The 17953-nt window shown below is 37.5% G+C and overlaps 1 protein-coding gene across 8 annotated transcripts in view; it reads right to left on the bottom strand.

The window, feature by feature from the left end:
* LOC308257602 (protein FRA10AC1) overlaps positions 1-17953 on the bottom strand; it is an 80480-nt gene that overhangs the window by 22335 nt on the left and 40192 nt on the right. For all 8 annotated transcript variants that reach the window (XM_080687612.1, XM_080687613.1, XM_080687611.1 and 5 more), the window contains 4 exons: positions 14590-14635; positions 5709-5822; positions 4598-4640; positions 169-287 (listed from right to left, as the gene is read on the bottom strand). In XM_080687612.1, the coding sequence (XP_080543738.1) occupies positions 169-287; positions 4598-4640; positions 5709-5822; positions 14590-14635 (322 nt within the window). The remainder of the gene's footprint in view (positions 1-168; positions 288-4597; positions 4641-5708; positions 5823-14589; positions 14636-17953) is intronic.

Here is a 17953-nt window from a genome sequence, read left to right as displayed (position 1 = left end):
ACTCCTATTACTATAAATTCATATCTAAATTCTCCAATCAGATTCCTTTCAACAACTATAAAACAGAATTCTAAACGTATTCACCAATTACATTCTACATTTGAAACATATGGAAGATCACACTTCATTTTCAGAAATATGAGTAGATATTGCATCCTAATTCTTTACCTTTGTCCTTTTTCTTAGAGGTCCCTTCTGCAGGAGATAATCTGGATTTTTTATGTGGTGACTCTTCACAATCTTTTTTGATTCTGTCCTTCCTTTTTTTGGACTTAACTTCTTTTCTCCTTTATGTTGAACAATATAAAATTAAAGTTAACTTTTTCAACTTTTTCAATTGACGTTCACAAAAATTAAAACCAATGAAAAAAAAATCAGTAAAGTACTTCCGTAAATGAGACTGTAAGTATTTTAGGTTAGTATATTATTTAGGACAATTCTGTACGATAATAATGCCTGAAAATTCTGAGACAAAAATTATTGTTTATAAGTTCCATATACAAACCTAGTAAATATAAATCATACTTTTACTGATTTCCTTCTTTTTATATTCTATTTATCTATTTAAAAGAAAATTACAAAACAAATCTCATTTCCCTTCAAATAATTCATTATCTACCTACACTTTGAAAAACAAATACAACAAAAAGAATCCACTGGTGAGAGTTCTACACCACCAATAAACAGAAAATTCTCTTAAGAATTAAAGAATAGGAGAAACCAAGATGGCGGCATAGGTAAACACCTAAACTGCTGCCTCGCACAACAATTTCAAAACTACAACTAAAAGACAGAACGGACACCATCCAGAACCACAGGAAAGCTGGCTGAGTGAAAATTCTACAACTAGAAGGAAAGAGAAAAGCTCACAGAGAATTGGAGGTATGGCAAAGGGGCTTTGTGCGCGCAGAGAGGAAGGGCGGCTGAGAGCCTGGCTGACTTTCTCTGGCGGAAGGGGGAAGGAAGCCTCCGACCGCACTGAACCCCAGTTCTGACTGCACTGAACCCCAGTTCCGGGCGAACCCCTGGGGACACACGCTCTTACGGGGGGAGTCTGGACTCTCGGGCGGAGACTCGAGCTGGGAAAGGCAGAAGTCTGAAGGCGCACGCGGGCCAGTGCGCACAAAGGTTGCGGAGGTTGCCACAGGCTTTCCCTAGTGGAAGGGAGTCAGAGGATCCTGACTGCACTGAGCCCCAGTTCTGACTGCACTGAACCCCAGTTCCAGGCGAGCCCCTGGGGACCCACGCTCTTGTGGGGGGAGTCTGGACTCTCGGGCGGAGACTCGGGAGCCGGGGAAGGCGGAGGACTGAAAGTGCGCACGCGCGCGCGTGCCAGTGCGCACAAAGGCTGCGGAGGTTGCCACAGGCTTTCCCTAGTGGAAGGGAGTCAGAGGCTCCTGACTGCACTGAGCCCCAGTTCTGACTGCAGTGAACCCCAGTTCCAGGCGAGCCCCTGGGGACCCACGCTCTTGTGGGGGGAGTCTGGACTCTCAGGCGGAGACTCGAGCTGGGGAAGGCGGAGGACTGAAAGCGCACATGCGCGCAAGGGCAAGGCTGACAGGAAGCCAAGACTGAGACTCCACCCCATCCAAGCTGAGCACAGAGGCTATTGCAATTTGGCAAGTCTAATCCTATAAGGCTGTCTCCAGCACCGAACTTCTCCCAGCATAGACACAGCTGATCCTTACAGCCAACTGGCCCGGAGGTCAATTCTTCCCAGTGATACCAACAACAATAAAGACTTAATTACAACAAGGCTGTACACACAGTCCACAAAGGGGTGCACCAAGAGTGTCCACCTCAGGTTAACTGGGGAAGCAGACCCACTGGGCCATATCGGAAACCTAGCACAAATATCTACCTTACCAACTCAGGGAATCAGTGAAAATGCGGGGTCAAAGAATCAGATCACAAACGAAAGAAATGGAGGAAAACAAACGACTGGATATAGAATTCAAAACCACGGTTATAAGACTTTTTAAGAATATCCTAGAAAAGGCCGATAAATATAACGAGACCCTCGAAGATATGAAAAAGGACCAACTAGAAATTAAACATACACTGACTGAAATAAAAAATATTATACAGAGACCCAGAAACAGAACAGAGGAACACAAGAATCAAGTCAAAGAATTGAAATACAAAGAAGCAAAAAACACTCAACCGAAAAAGCAAAAAGCAAAAAAAAAAAAATCCAAAAAGTTGAAGATAATGTAAGAAGACTCTGGGACAACTTCAAGCGTACCAACATCAGAATTATGGGGGTGCCAGAAGAAGAGAGAGAGCAAGATACTGAAAACCTATTTGAAGAAATAATGACCGAAAACTTCCCCCACCTGGTGAAAGAAATAGACTTACAAGTCCAGGAAGCGCACAGAACCCCAAACAAAAGGAATCCAAAGAGGACCACACCAAGACACATCATAATTAAAATGCCAAGAGCAAAAGACAAAGAGAGAATATTAAAAGCAGCAAGAGAAAAACAGTTAATTACCTACAAGGGAGCACCCATACGACTGTCAGCTGACTTCTCAACAGAAACTATGCAGGCCAGATGGGAGTGGCAAGAAATTTTCAATGTGATGAATAGCAAGAACCTACAACCAAGATTACTCTACCCAGCAAAGCTATCATTCAGAATTGAAGGGCAGATAAAGAGCTTCACAGATAAGAAAAAGCTGAAGGAGTTCATCACCACCAAACCAGTATTATATGAAATGCTGAAAGGTATTCTTAAAGAAGAGGAAGAAGAAAAAAGTAAAGAGAAAAATTATGAACAACAAATACATATCTATCAACAAGCGAACCTAAAAATCAAGTGAATTAAAAACCTGAGGAACAGAATAATCTGGTGAATATAATAGAATCAGGGGCATAGAAAGGGAGTGGACTGATAATTCTCAGTGGGAAAGGGGTATGGGGGGTTCATGAAGAGAATGGACAAAAATCATACACCTATGGATGAGGACAGTGGGGGGGGAGGTAAGGGCAGAAGGTGGGGTGGGAAATGGGTGGAGGGGAGCTATGGGGGGAAAAAGGAGAAATAATTGTAATAATCTGAATAAAGATTTATTTAAAAAAAAAGTATTAAAGAATATAGAGTGGGGCAAAAGTAGGTTTACAGTTGTTTCTTATGGAAAACAATACAATAATAAATATACAAGAATAAACTCTGTTTCACGTACTCACAACTATAAAACTACTTTTGCCACACCCTTTAGTAAAACTATTATAGAATGAGGGTGGAAGGACGTATTGTTAACTCATATGTCTACTTGAGACCATTTATCCTTTTACTGCTGTAGCTTTATTTCTTCTAGGCCAGGTTTACAAGGTTATCAGTACCATGGTTGTCAAGCAATTGATTTTAATTGGTGAAAAAAGGAAATATTTAATAGGAAAAGGTGAGAATGCTGAAACTCAGACAGAGAAAGGAAGATGAAGAGACAACAGAGAGCATTACTTTTAAGAAACTTATTAGACTTTCCAAAAATTAAGGTTCTAATGCCAAATGTTATATAATACTATTTAAGATAGTAATCATTTTTTACTTCTCATAAGCATCATTGCAAATTTGAAACGAAGCTTGAAAGTTAAGGTCAAATAAAAGTCTTTGATATTGTTCAGTATCATTGATACAGAGGGAAAATAATGGTTTAGGCTATTCAAGTAAACTAAAAATTCTGCTAATTTTAAAAATCAAAAAATATTAATTATGTAATGTTTATTTTTAATATTTAATCGCTAAAATACTAGATAGGGCACATTTATAATATAGCTGATTTTAAAATTAATATACTAACTTTGATATTTTATAAAGTTGTAGAATCTTACTCTTAGACTTTCAATTGTTATTCAGAACATGAAACCTAACTACCACAATCCTGAGAGGTCACACCGATTTTGTCTGAACATCTTCAATGCTAGGGACCCCACTATGTTTAACTTAGCATATACCAGGCACTTTCATGTAATCCCCATAATAATCTTAGTACCCTAATTTTTAGAGATGATAAAATTTAGTCTTAAAGAGGTTAAGTGCTCATGAAGATGACTAGTAAGTAGAATAGCTGAGAGGAATACACAGGGGTCTGATTTCAAAGCCTATAATTTTATATCTACTGCACTTTGCAGAACACTGATAACCCTCCCCTACTCAATATGGAGACACATTCTAGTTCATTCTGTAGAAACCTGATTTTAACATAGAGGTTTATAATCCTTTACTATGAATGACAAACTCCAATTAAAACACTGTTTAAATGAGACATAAGAATCACATTATGAAGATCTGCTTTATAATACAGTTTCTAAGAATATCATGGTATCTGAACATAGACTCCAAACTAAAAATTCTAGGATCTATCTACCATCCTGCACAAGCATTCACATTTAAAACTGGATGGCTAGATTAAAGCACCATGAATTTCCATTCCAGTTCTCTCGTTTATGTGGCCATAAAGTGATGCCGATATTCTATATAATCAACTAATTAAACTATCAACCCTTCAAGTCTACATTTAAACATTCAGTGCAGATAAGTGACTATGTCCAAGACTACTAACCCTTAAAAATAGCATTTTAAAAGATAAATTACCTGTGATGAAAATTTAATTTAAAGGAACATTCTTGGCATAATCCTAAAAAAAAGGAAAAAAGTCACACTGCTGAATGTGAATAACTGCACTGCTCCTCTACCTTTAGTATCATAAATTCTCATTTTCCCTTATATTCTTTTACGATGAGAGGAAACAAATAAGCTAAAAAAGCAATACAATTCTAATATTAAAAATAATATTAAAATGCTTGAGGAATTGAAATTCTAACATTACTTTAGAAAAATGCGCCCTCAATTTATTCTAAAAGCAATAGGCAGCACTAATGTGTATCTTACATCAAAGATATCTGATAACAATAGTAAAGTGCTCTAGGAGCTTTCAAATGGAAGAGGGCTGTTCAAAAAGTTCTACAACTGTGGCCTCTTGTTTTGTCTTAATCTCAGTTTACACTAGGTGACGTTTCCTCATGAGCAAGCACTTCTAGCAGAACTCAGAAACCAGTCTGTACTGGTGCGTGTTAAGTAGCATACGGAAAATTTATGACTTCTTTCTGGAGTGGGCAGAACACTCTGAGGGTACATTTATTTAGGTCCTAGAGAAGGCTGTTAATATGGTGAAGAGAAGCTGATATAATACCAGCTTAGGGGGGAAAAAGAATGAATAACAGATTCTAAAACATGCATATTAAGAGAAACTACTATATTCTGGGGTGTAACCCTAAGCTTTTAAGACTGATATCAAGAACAATTATGCCTTCCTAAAACTTTTCCTTTATTGACACCAAGAGTGTATTTATTATTATCCCCACTACAACAATAGCTACCAGCTAATGTGAGATTGTACAGTGCCTTTTCTGATAACTATGCATTTCACTCTACATTGGTGACGTTCTCAAGTTAATGAGAAGAGGTCTTCACTTTACCAATGGCATTACATTTAACATTAGAACTGTTTTACCTAAATGTCACCAGATTGCTGAGAATACTAAAACGTTTGGTTCAAACACTGTGACTTTGGGAAGCTCTGAGAAAAAGGGCACTTACAGGAAGAAACATTAAAATTTTGAATTGAGTCTTAAATTAGTCCATACATTTTAAAATCTAAATTATTAGATAAACTTTGAAGAAATGAATCATCTAGTCAACTTACTTAATTTAACAAGTGCATTTCTCTTTTCACCATGCTCAATATAACCAAAATTAACTTCCCAACTCTTTAAGTTGTCTTTCTTATCACAATATTTATTTCCACAGAAAAACTGGCCTGCAAAAAAAGGAAGGAATTATTAGCTATAAGTGTGACAATATTCTATCTAATCTGGTATTACTGCTGAAATTTACTCTTAACATACATAAATTCTTAGTTCTACAAAGCAGCATTAATAAACAACTGACCACAATAATTATAGTAAGTTCAACAAATGTGTATACAAGTATCAATTTAAAAAGCTGAAAGAACTGTTTTAAAAAGAAATCAGTCCTAGCTGGTTTGACTCAGTGGATAGAGCATTGGCCTGGGGACTGAAGGGTCCCGGGTTTGATTCCAGTCAAGGGCACATGCCTGGGTTGTGGGCTCGATCCCCAGTAGGGGGAGTGCAGGAGGCAGCCGATCAATGATTCTCTCTCATAATTGATGTTTCTAACTCTCTCTCCCTCTCCCTTCCTCTCTGAAATCAATAAAATATATTTTTTAAAAAATCAGTCACAGTCATGGCCAGTGTGACTCAGTTGGTTGGAGTGTCTTCCCATGCACCAAAAGGTTGTGGGTTCAATTCCCAGTCAGGGCCCATACTGAGGTTGTGGGTTCAATCACCAGTTGGGGCGCGTGCGGCAGGCAACAGATCAATATTTCTCTCTCCAAAATCAATTTTTTAAAATTGATTAAAAAAAAAAATAAGTCCCAGAATTTTTGCTCAATAGATAGACTGTTTATATTTACAGACAGAGTTTTAGTGTCCCTGTTAGGGAATCATATACTTTGGAAAACGGTAATACTGAAAGAGTATATATACTCACTAATACCCTAAAAGAATAAATATATTTTCCAAAGTACACATACATCTGGGTGAATCCTTTTCAATATTTAATAATATTATTACAATTGATATTTTTAAGTATTAACATAATGGCATTTATTTTAGATATCAGCATAAAATGGCATTAAAAGCACATTTTAAAATGCTAGCACTTTGAGATGAAGTAGATAGAATAAGTAACCAAATCCAATGCTCTAAATTTTAGAGTCACTTGACACTAAAATCAATACCACATTATCATATCCATTGTACATTAAAACCTTCTGCAAAAAAGGACTAATACTGATGATCCAAGAGGGGGGGGGGGGGGGAGAGAAACTCAAAGATTATTAACTTTGACAGAAAAAAAACACAAGATCAAACTTTTATTTGTACAAATAAAACTTGTGTCTTAATTATTTGCACCAGCAGGAACCTGAACTTTTCATAAAAATTAAATTATCAAAATGAATTTTGAAAATTATCAGTCCTAAAAGGCTGATAACTTTTCTAAATTGGCATTTTTACTTATTTCAAAAGAATACTTTATTGCCCTAACCGGTTTGGCTCAGTGAATAGAGCATCGGCCTGTGGACTCAAGGGTCTCAGGTTCGATTCCGGTCAAGGGCATGTACCTTGGTTGCGGGCACATCCCCAGTGGGGAGTGTGCAGGAGGCAGCTGATCGATGTTTCTCTCTCATCGATGTTTCTAACTCTCTATCTCTCTCCCTTCCTCTCTGTAAAAAATCAATAAAATATATTTTTTAAAAAGAATACTTTATTAAGTCTGTACATGTTCAGTAATAGTTCTATTGTTAAAACAGAAACAAAAATTGTACCTTTATAAATCACTAGAGGCCTGGTGCACGAAATTTGTGCATGGGGTGGGGGCGGGTCCCTTCAGCCCAGCCGGCACCCTCTCAAATCCGGGACTCCTCGGGGGATGTCCGACTGCCAGGGATCGGGCCTAAACCAGCAGTCGGTCATCCCTCCCACAATCCTGAACTTCTGGCTCCTAATCGCTCACCTGCCTGCCTGCCTGGTCGCCCCTAACTGCCCCCTGCCACTGGCCTGATCACCACTCACTGCCCCCCCTGCCAGCCTGGTCGCTCCTAACTGCCCCCCCCCCACCAGCCTGGTCACCCCTTACTGCCCCCCTCTGTCAGCCTGGTCTCCCTAACTGCCCCCCCCCTGCTGGCCTGGTCGCCCTCTACTGCCCCCCATGCCAGCCTGGTCACCCACGCAGCCTGCTTGTTCAGTCGTTTGGTTGTCCCTCACTAACCCCCCCTGCCAGCCTGGTCGTAGGCAGCCATCTTGTGAGGACGTGACGGTCAATTTGTATATTACCTCTTTATTATATAGGATAGCAAAAGCATTCTCTCCCCTTCCCAACTAATCTTTTCTTCAGTTAATTTAATTTCAAGAATGTCCATCAGGTTTTAAAAAGCAGCATTATTTACCATCATCTGAAAATTCCATTCAATGAAAGTACAAAAATTTAAATTGTGATAGACATTTCAATATATCTCATTGTTTTAGGTAAAAACAAACTAAAATGCAATATCAAGAAAAGCTTAAAAAGTTTTAAACTTTATTTTTCCTTGTCCTCTAAAGTAGCTTCGGGGCTAATATTTATTATCTAAAGAAAAAAAAATTCCTACTGCTTAACTGCATGTCCAATTTCACACCTGTCATAGACATTCAAATTTATAGATGTATATAAACCACTTTGATGGCATAAATGTTTACTCATTTAAAATGTAACTTTTATTTTCAGTTAGAAATTTAAGTTATTAATTTAAAATTATTTCCTAAATGCTCCTCTGTAGTTTTCAGAGCATTAACATTAATTTTTATTGGAATTAAAAATGCGCCCTGACCAGTTTGGCTCAGTGGATAGAGCGTCAGCCTGCGGACTGAAGGGTCCCAGGTTCGATTCCGGTCAAGGGCATGTACCTTGGTTGCGGGCACATCCCCAGTGGGGGGTGTGCAGGAGGCAGCTGATCGATGTTTCTCTCTCGTCGATGTTTCTAACTCTCTATCATCCCTCTCCCTTCCTCTCTGTAAAAAATCAATAAAATATATTTAAAAAAAAAAAAAATGCAATTATCGATAAAGAGAGAACTTTATAGCATGACAGTGTAGAGATATTAAGTATTCAGAAAAATTTTGTGAATAGATTACAACAATACATGGAAAAAGCATTTACTGATTGCCTACCAAATGTCTGTTATTTTGTTGTAAGAGTAAATATTTGGGCTCAATCTCGGTGACTCCCAAAAAGAAGAACTAGCCTGTCCAAAAATTTTATTAGGTTCAAAGTGATATTTAATTTCTACTTTCAAAATGTTGATTTGATTGTAATACAGAAATACCAACTCATTATTCCAAAAATTGATAAAGAGAAAAAATCAAGTATTCACCAGTTGATATTTAACTTTAGAGTTAAATTTTTAATTCTAAACTTATACTCAATTGAATATTCTAAAAGCAAAAATTCTAAAGGTAAAAATCTAAAGCATTAATTATTTTGACCTCTGCTAGTAATACATCATGAGTATACCTTCTTTAATTTTACTTTTGTGGGTAATTATTCACTGTATACATTAGGAATAATCTTACCCAATGACTTAAACTCAATAATATAACAAAATAACCTTTGCCGGAAACCAATCATTGTCTCACTAATAGAAAGATGTGGACAAGGAACCTGGAAGGCTGGTCTACCTTGAAGCTCTGAAAGGTCAGAGCCAACCACTCCCTATCTAACTGAGACAATGGTAGCTGAAGCAACTTCCCCACCAAATAATCATGTAAATCCTTACTGATAAGATAATCTGCCTGTTACTGGAATTGCCTGCCTAAGGGCAATGGGTATATCCCAAACCTGAATAAAAGGGATGGCAAGGCCAAAGCAAAGGGTAGTCCTCCCCCTAGAGGTGGGCTCCCGCCTGGCCCCCCTTTCCCAAATTAATATTTTTCTAGTCTTCTTTCATTTGTGTGCGGCCTTCTCCAGAACCTGAACCCTGAACTGGAACCCTGAACCACGCGGGACGTGAAAGGAGTTCCCACATCTGGTGCCTGACCATGGGACGTCTGGAGGAAATGATATTTTTCGCCTAAGAGCGAAGGAGGGAAAAAATACACCGAGAAAAGGTGTGGAAAATTCACCGAGAAAAGGTGAGGGAAATTCACCGCACGCAAAGCCCACGGCCAGCTGCAGAGTCTCGATTTGTAAGTAGGGTGGGAACGTCTTTTTCAGCCAGGTTAATGGGGAAGAATTAGATTATAAAATAATGTGGCTTCTTGTTCAAATTAAAATCTTAATTGGTATTTGGAATTTAAAATCTGTAATAAGAAATGAAACTCCACTGATAAAACCACTTCTGGTGCAGAGAAATTCAAAGGTGGCAGGAGAGGGCAGGGCTATCCGATTTCCCGCAATGAGATTACTTAAGGTTTCTTTTAAAAATCATAAAAGAACTCGAAGGGAAATTCAAATCTTGGCCAAATTGGGTGCTAGTTATTACTTCGGAAAGCGAAAAAGAAAGAAAAATTTAAGATCTGTCTATCTTTCAGGCATGAAAAGAAATTCGGCCAGATCTGTTGCTGAAACTTCCCCCAAAGTAAGCAGGATGTGGGGGAAGGGAGACACGTGGAGATCCAATATGGAAGCCCACTCTCCCAGTATGCTAATTTAAAGCTTCCTTTCTCGCCATGAAAAAGTCTTAAAAATTTAGAAAGTGTTTGGAATTTCTGTGCTCGTGAGAAGAGAACCTAGCTATAAGACAGAATGTGCGCATGGTCCAATTTCAGACATTCAGATTGTCTTCAGCTGGAATCTCTCTGCAAAAGCTATAGAAAATGAGAAACCCAGAACTGGTTCTTTTTCCTAAGAAAAATGGCGAAAAAGTCTTCTTGAAAGAAATTCAAGCTAATTCCAGCAACAGGATTCGCATTTCCATAATAAAGAGTAGTTTTTAAAAAAGCTAATTAACCTCGGTCAAAGTTAACTTTTAAGGCCTTCAAGAAAATAAGTAAATTTATCTCTTATAGAATTTATCCAAAGTAAATGCTTTAAAATAATTATAATTGACCCCAGAATCTCAAAGAAATTGTTGAAATATAAATAATGTATTAATTATAAAGATCTAAGTAGCCCAGGTAACTGGTTACGCCCTTTGTTAATGGAGGAAGGGGTAGATGCCCTTCCCCCAGCAGACAGGTAATCTAGTTTCCTGCCAGGAACCATCTCTGAATAAACCAAACCTGGTTTTACAGAGCTACTGGCAAATAAAAAGTAAAGTTTAAATTTGCCTCATAAAAAACCTAGAAGACAGAATTGAATCTATTAATTTATTATGTCTTGTATTTTTCTTAAAAATGTAAAGTGTTATTAATCTAGGAAATGCTAAATATATTTGACTTGCCAGCTTTAAAAGTTCAAAGTGCAAATTAAATAGGGAGAAATTATATAGTTGTGGTAATTAAATGTCTAAAGTATAAGAACTTATTTTTGAGAAAATAAAATGTTGTGTTTTCTCTAATAATTAGAAATTCAAAATAAGTTGCTTATTATTGTTCTAATTAAAAAAGAGGATTAATTCTGTGATCCCAACCAAAATTTTTCTATTCAAAAACTAGTTTAAAATCTAATTGATATCTTAAGATAATTATAAAAAGTATTATAATCTTTAAATCATATATAGATTCTTAGAAAGCTCCAAGGGCCCGGAGTAATACAAGAAATTTATTCTCTCCTCTTAAAGGAAATCTTTTTAAATTTAACAGATCTAATATACTTGAAATCACATGGAAAGCCTTATCAAATAAAAATTAATAAATTTATTTTAAATGTTATGAAGGTTTTGTGCTCTAAGAAGGGCAAAATGAAGTAACTAAATATTTCTTATAATCCAACAGCAGAATTTAAAATGACAAAAAGCCCGTAGCCGCCTGCATTCTTAATTAAGCTAGAGGCGAGGCAACATTTTCGGCTTGTGAATCAGACGTAAACATTTACTAAATTTGCTTTGCTTTTTAAATGAAGATACCTACTTTAATTACTTAAATAAATTAGCTTTTTAAATTATAATCAAGGTTTTCAGCTAAATAAAAAGCCAATATTTTTATAAACAATTCTAATAAAGACCAGAAACAGCTAGTGAGATTTTTGTTTGTCTGCAATATAAATTTGACTGTCTTTTAAAAGAACGGACAGCCGCCATGATGGCCACATGGCTTGCCGGTCCCTTTGGAAGCCTTAGGGGCCAACCCTTTCCTTTGGAATAAGCCAGTGTCTTTGAAGCAATTTGATTAAGTATTCTAAGAAAGTTACTGAAGGCTTCCCATGATCCCTCTGTATATGCAAATTAGCTAATGGGGATACTCTTAAAAAATAAAATTCCAGGTTAATAAAAAAGGAGAAATTTGAGAGGTGAAGAAATGTAACTAGACCTTGTCTATACAAAAATTGACAGCCAGCCGAAACCGGTTTGGCTCAGTGGATAGAGCGTCAGCCTGCAGACTGAAAGGTCCCAGGTTCGATTCCGGTCAAGGGCATGTACCTTGATTGTGGGCACATCCCCAGTAGGGGGTGTGCAGGAGGCAGCTGATCGATGTTTCTCTCTCATCGATGTTTCTAACTCTCTATCTCTCTCCCTTCCTCTCTGTAAAAAATCAATAAAATATATTTTAAAAAAAAATTGACAGCCAGTTTGAAATTGAATTGTCATGGCTTAGAGCAAAGAATATCCTTACATGATGTTATTCTACAATGTCATTGTAATTTTCGATGCTTTATAACAGCATGTTGTACAATTGTTCCAAACAAACTTACAAACTAATTCTTTGAATAATTGGCAGTAATATAAAAAGGACATAAAAGGATTTAATCCCTTCCACTGTGTGGAAGGCCTCTTGGGAAGGTACTTGAGCATTCTGTATTGGCCCTTCTTGCCCATTTTGCCAAGAGGGACCCTCTTCTCACAATCCAATTGCCCACAGCTGTTGCCTGAGCTTTAGGTTGAAGCCTCGTAGTGGCTGGTACCATGGATCTGTCTCTTGCCCAATGGTGTGAGCTGGGCCCTCTCTGGAGAAGAAACCTGGGTTTCCCAAGATCTGTGATCAGTGCTGGGGCCCCACCGGCAGCCGAGGTGGGATCCCAAGGCAGGTGCTGGGCGTGGAGGCCACGGGGGCATAGACTACCAAGGAGACAGAAATGAACCTCACATCACCCTGCTTGGCCCTGGAGGATGGCTGGTTAGCCAGAGATGGGTAAGATTCCTCAAGGAAGGAACAACCTAAGACAGGCACAGTCGCAGAGGGGCCATCAGGAGAGAACTTGGGGGTCAACAGAGGTGGGGCACAGACCCTCACCCCCCAACATTGCAGGGGCTTGAACCCTCGCCCTTTCTGAGGGAGGTCTCCTGCCCCCATGGCTGCTTCGAGCTTCCCACGCCCAGCTCAGATTGGGAACCAGGGAACAGAAAGAGACTTGGACCAGCTCAGATTGGGGCCTAGGCAACAGACAGAGACTTGACTGACAGCAGCTGCCCTCTATCTAAATCCAGCCTAGCACCAGGAATGCTCAGAGCCTATTCAGGAATGCAAATAATCCTTTCCACTAATATTTACAGGGCAAACTAAGATTGTTGTTAGAGTATTAAATTTGACAGTAAAATAGTAGTCAAGTTTTCAGATTAACTTAAATTGGTCAAATGAAATAAGTGAATATTCAAGAAAATTTAATTGTACTGGACAAAAAGCTGTTCCTAAAGTATTAACTAAAATTTCTATTGGTAGTTCATCTCATGGTAAACTTGCTTAACATGCAATGAACCTAAAGCAGTCATATTTTTGTGCAAAAAATTAAAGTTTAAAGTTATCAAGACTGCATTATATATTTTCCAAAAGCCTCCTAATAATTAAATCAAAAAAAGGGGGGATAGTGGAGTAATATTATATAAGGAAAATATCCTGTAAGTAAATTACATCTAGAAAAATTTTTACTTTGAAAATTAATTTTCATTTGTAATGCTAACAGCAAGACACACATGAAAAACACACATGGTGTCAAAATAAGCCAAAGGAAAATCATTTGGGCAAAAATAAAAAGGATCCCAAGTCAAATTTATAGAAAAGACTCCTTTATTAACTTTTGGTCGAGAATATGTTTGTATATTTTCAGAAAACAACTCCAAGACCATGTGGATTCCTGCAACAGAGAGGAATTGACAGGTCTGCTCCAACCACGAAGACAAGAGGAGAAACAGTCCAGAGATGGAAGACGCTGACAACGCCTTCCCACGCTAGCAGTCAGCAGCTGTGTGTCGCTGCAGGTTGCCCAGGACCAAACCAGAGAGGGTCGGACCTGCATTAACACCATTTGTCCACCATCCAGAACTGAAAATATCATTGCTGACATGTACACATAAGGAACTGTTTGACATTGAAACTGGGACTCAGAACTGTTGGACATTGAAATTGGGACTCAAACATTTTTGTTCTCAGACGTTTATTTCTAGTTTGCAGATGCAAGATTTTCTTTTAAGGAAAGAAACGGGGGAGATGCCGGAAACCGATCATTGTCTCACTAATTAGAAAGGTGTGGACAAGGAACCTGGAAGGCTGGTCTACCTTGAAGCTCTGAAAGGTCAGAGCCAACCACTCCCTATCTAACTGAGACAATGGTAGCTGAAGCAACTTCCCCACCAAATAATCATGTAAATCCTTACTGATAAGATAATCTGCTTGTTACTGGAATTGCCTGCCTAAGGGCAATGGATGTATCCCAAACCTGAATAAAAGGGCCAAAGCAAAGCGTAGTCCTCCCACTAGAGGTGGGCTTCCTCCTGGCCCCCCTTTCCCAAATTAATATTTTTCTAGTCTTTCATTTGTGTGCAGCCTTCTCCAGAACCCAAACCCTAAACCAGAACCCTGAACAACGCGGGACGTGAAAGGGGTTCCCACAAACCTTATCCTATTAAAATATAAAATTTTAAAGAAAAAAATTACCTTTTCCTGAAATTACTTCTTTTTCTACTCTCCACCTAAATCCAAACTGACAAGAAAAAACATTACAATTATGCCAGAGTAAATTTAAACATTATTTAAATTGTATATAAATCTAAACCTGGAGACAATTGACATAATGACATTTATTAACCTAAAAATAAAACCAATTCCCATTATCATAGCTTTTTCTCTCCTCATAGGATTCCAGGTACTTAAAAATACACTTGAACAATTATCAATTTATCTGTTAAGGAACAATCTTCTTTACTTTTAAAAGTTATAGATGCCAGGCCAAAAGATATCTAAATTAATTATGTGTGTGTGTGTATAGATAGATAGGTATCTCCTATGACTGACAGAAAACGGAAAACGAGGTTATGGTACAGTAAAGAAGCAGTATACTACAGCACAAAAGTGAGCAGCATTTGGAGTCACACTGTTTAGATTTACTTCTCAGCTCTATCACTTAACAGCTATTTAATCTACTTGTTCCTGTTTCCTCATTTGTAAAGTAGAAGTAATACAAGCGTCTACCTCTTTGGGTTAAGAGGTTTAAATAATACATATAAAGTATTTAGAATTGTACCTGGTATATATTATACTACCGGTTAGCATGCTATGGCCCATAGGCCTGCTGCCTATTTTTATAAAGTTTTACTGAAACACAACCACACCATTCATTCATGTGTCTCTTTTCCCACTACAACAGTATAATCATAAACAGGAAAGAGTAATGGTACCAGTTTCAAACCCTAAAGCAGAAAGATGTTAAACTTCCCTCCAGATTCCTAAACACAACTTCGTTTTTTGACTAAAAATGATTTTTCTCCATTGCTTTTTAATATCTTTCACAATCACAAGCTAATTTACCTAATTCTAGTAATGGTGTAGTTTTCTACTCAGTTTACTTTTATAATAGTTAAGTTCAGTTCCAGAATATGCAGACCCAAAGCAAGCGCTATCATTTGTTAAACAGTTCTGTGACCTTGGGAAAGTAACTTAACTTCTCAGTCTAGTCTATTTCCTTGTTATAAAAATCCTAATATCATAGGTTGTTGTATTATTTTTTTAAATCAACTATTATTTGAATTAGGCAATTTTGTTGTTGTTGTTTGTTAATCCTCACCTGAGGATATTCTCCATTGATTTTCAGAGAGAGTGGAAGGAAGGGGGATAGATAGAGAAACATTGATGTGAAAGAGACACATCAATTGGTTGCCTGCCCTGACCCGGGGATGGAGCCTGCAACCCAGGTACATGCCCTTGACCAGAATTGAATCCGAGACCATTCAGTCAGTTGGCCAATGCTCCAACCACTGAGCCAACCTGGCTAAGCCAGGCAATTTTGTATTTCAAGTAAAAATCAGGGCACAAAATATTTCAAAATATTATGATTAAAACCCAAAGAAAATAATATCTTCCCAGTCCAAGAAAAGAGAAATAAAAAATTCAAAATAACTTTATTTTTAAACCCCTACATGTACCAGTATGTGAGGATTGCTTTCCATCCAACATATATTGAGATGTCTACTAAAGCACAGTCAAATGTGTAACGTAATAGTTTCCAAACTTTATCTTTCATTCATTAATCTATTCAACAAAAAATTATTAAGCAACTACTTTTTGGGCTTAGCACTCTGAGGATAAAAAGTGGTTATTAAAAGTGTCACCACAAAGGTGACAACTGCCAATTTCCTCAGATGAAAGATTTAGAGGTTTTGTCTCGGTATGTTTTTACATTCTTTCCTGAAGATATAAATTTTCCTGCTGATACATTGGGTTAAACACTGGAGTTACTCAGGGCTTGGTGCTGAGCCTCTTCTTCTCACTATACCTTCTAGCACAAAGAGCTCACACATGCAAGCAATAAGAGAGAAGGATCTTAACTTCCTCACAGCACAAGGTTCGATGCCATCTACTTGGACTGAACTACTAGTTCGTTTATGCCCATGTTCTTTGGGAATGCTTGCTGTTCTCCTCAGCTGAATCTAATCCTGATGCAATGATCTAACCAAATTCTCAATGATGAAAGGAAAAAAGCAATAAAGAAAGAAATGGAGGTGTGGGACAAAGGTTGGAATTCACTAAAATTCCCTAACTAACTACTATATATGGTAGGCACTGAGCTAGGAGCTGGTTAATTAAAAAACGAATAAAACACTGTCTTTGGGTAAATAAAACTATGAGAAAATGCATTCTAGCAAGGAAATCAAAAGTACTACTCTGTCTCCAACACCTCAAACATGGTATGCCAAAACGCAGTCATTATCTCCCCCCCCCTCCACGACCTCCCGCCCCCCGCCAAAAAAGATACCCTCCTATGTGTGGGGCAAAGGGTAGATGGGAAATCTCTGTATCTTCCCCTCAATTTGGCTAACTTAAAACTGCTATAAAAAAGAATAAAGTCTTATTTTTTTAAAAAGATCCCCTCCCTCCATATTTCCTATTTCTCTAGTATTCACACTCAAAACAAGCGAGTCATATCTGATTTCTTTTTGCACTAACCCTTGTTCTTACTATTCATCATGTTCTAATAGGAAAATATAATTTGTTTTAAGATTATCCTCTCTAAAGTATGATTTCCAGTAATATACTGTGGAGAATACAAATATTTAATTATTCACTAAGTACACATTCTTCCCTTAACTGGACTATAGGTTTGGTGTGTTGTTGTTTTTTTAAAGGGCAGACACCATGTGTTAATCCATAATACCCAGCCTAGTCCTCAATAAATAATGAAAAATAATCAACAAATTAGTCACAGTTGAAAAAGCTGCTTCATTATGTGCTCTTAGAAAGACCTATGTTTCACATTCAACTTGAAGTGTAGAGACTTTCAAGTAACTCCAATTGCTGTGGTGCTTTTTGAATTCGATATGGCAATAACTAGTACAGAGATGAGAGCTAATTCACATGAAACTGAGGAAGTCTTTGGGATACACCAAGTGCATAGGTTATAAAAATGGACACTACTATCATCTATAAGAATATTGTGAAGCAACCCACATAATAAAGGCACTACTGAAAAATTAAACCAACCACGATTCTGAGATTTAACTATTTAAATGAAAACAAAATCCTTATAATAAATAAATTTAAGACAGCTTTTTTAAACAGGATGTCTTTCTTAATATAAATGTACATAATCCAAACATATAGATTTATGCAACATTCCCTCCCCTGACATTTCAAATTGAGATCATATGTTCTCGGGTCACCTTCTCTAGCTACAAATGTGAAATATGGAATAGGAAAAAAAATCCCTTTAATATTAACTAAAATAAGATGTAAAGTGGGAATGAAAATCTGCCATTACTAATTAGCGGATAAGTTAATTTTACTGGAATAGACATTTCTGTAATAA

Source organism: Plecotus auritus, assembly GCF_963455305.1.
Source record: "Plecotus auritus genome assembly, chromosome: 9".
Classification (NCBI taxonomy): domain Eukaryota; kingdom Metazoa; phylum Chordata; class Mammalia; order Chiroptera; family Vespertilionidae; genus Plecotus; species Plecotus auritus.
Note: the sequence above shows the minus strand (reverse complement) of the source record. Positions and strands in the feature narration are given on the sequence as shown.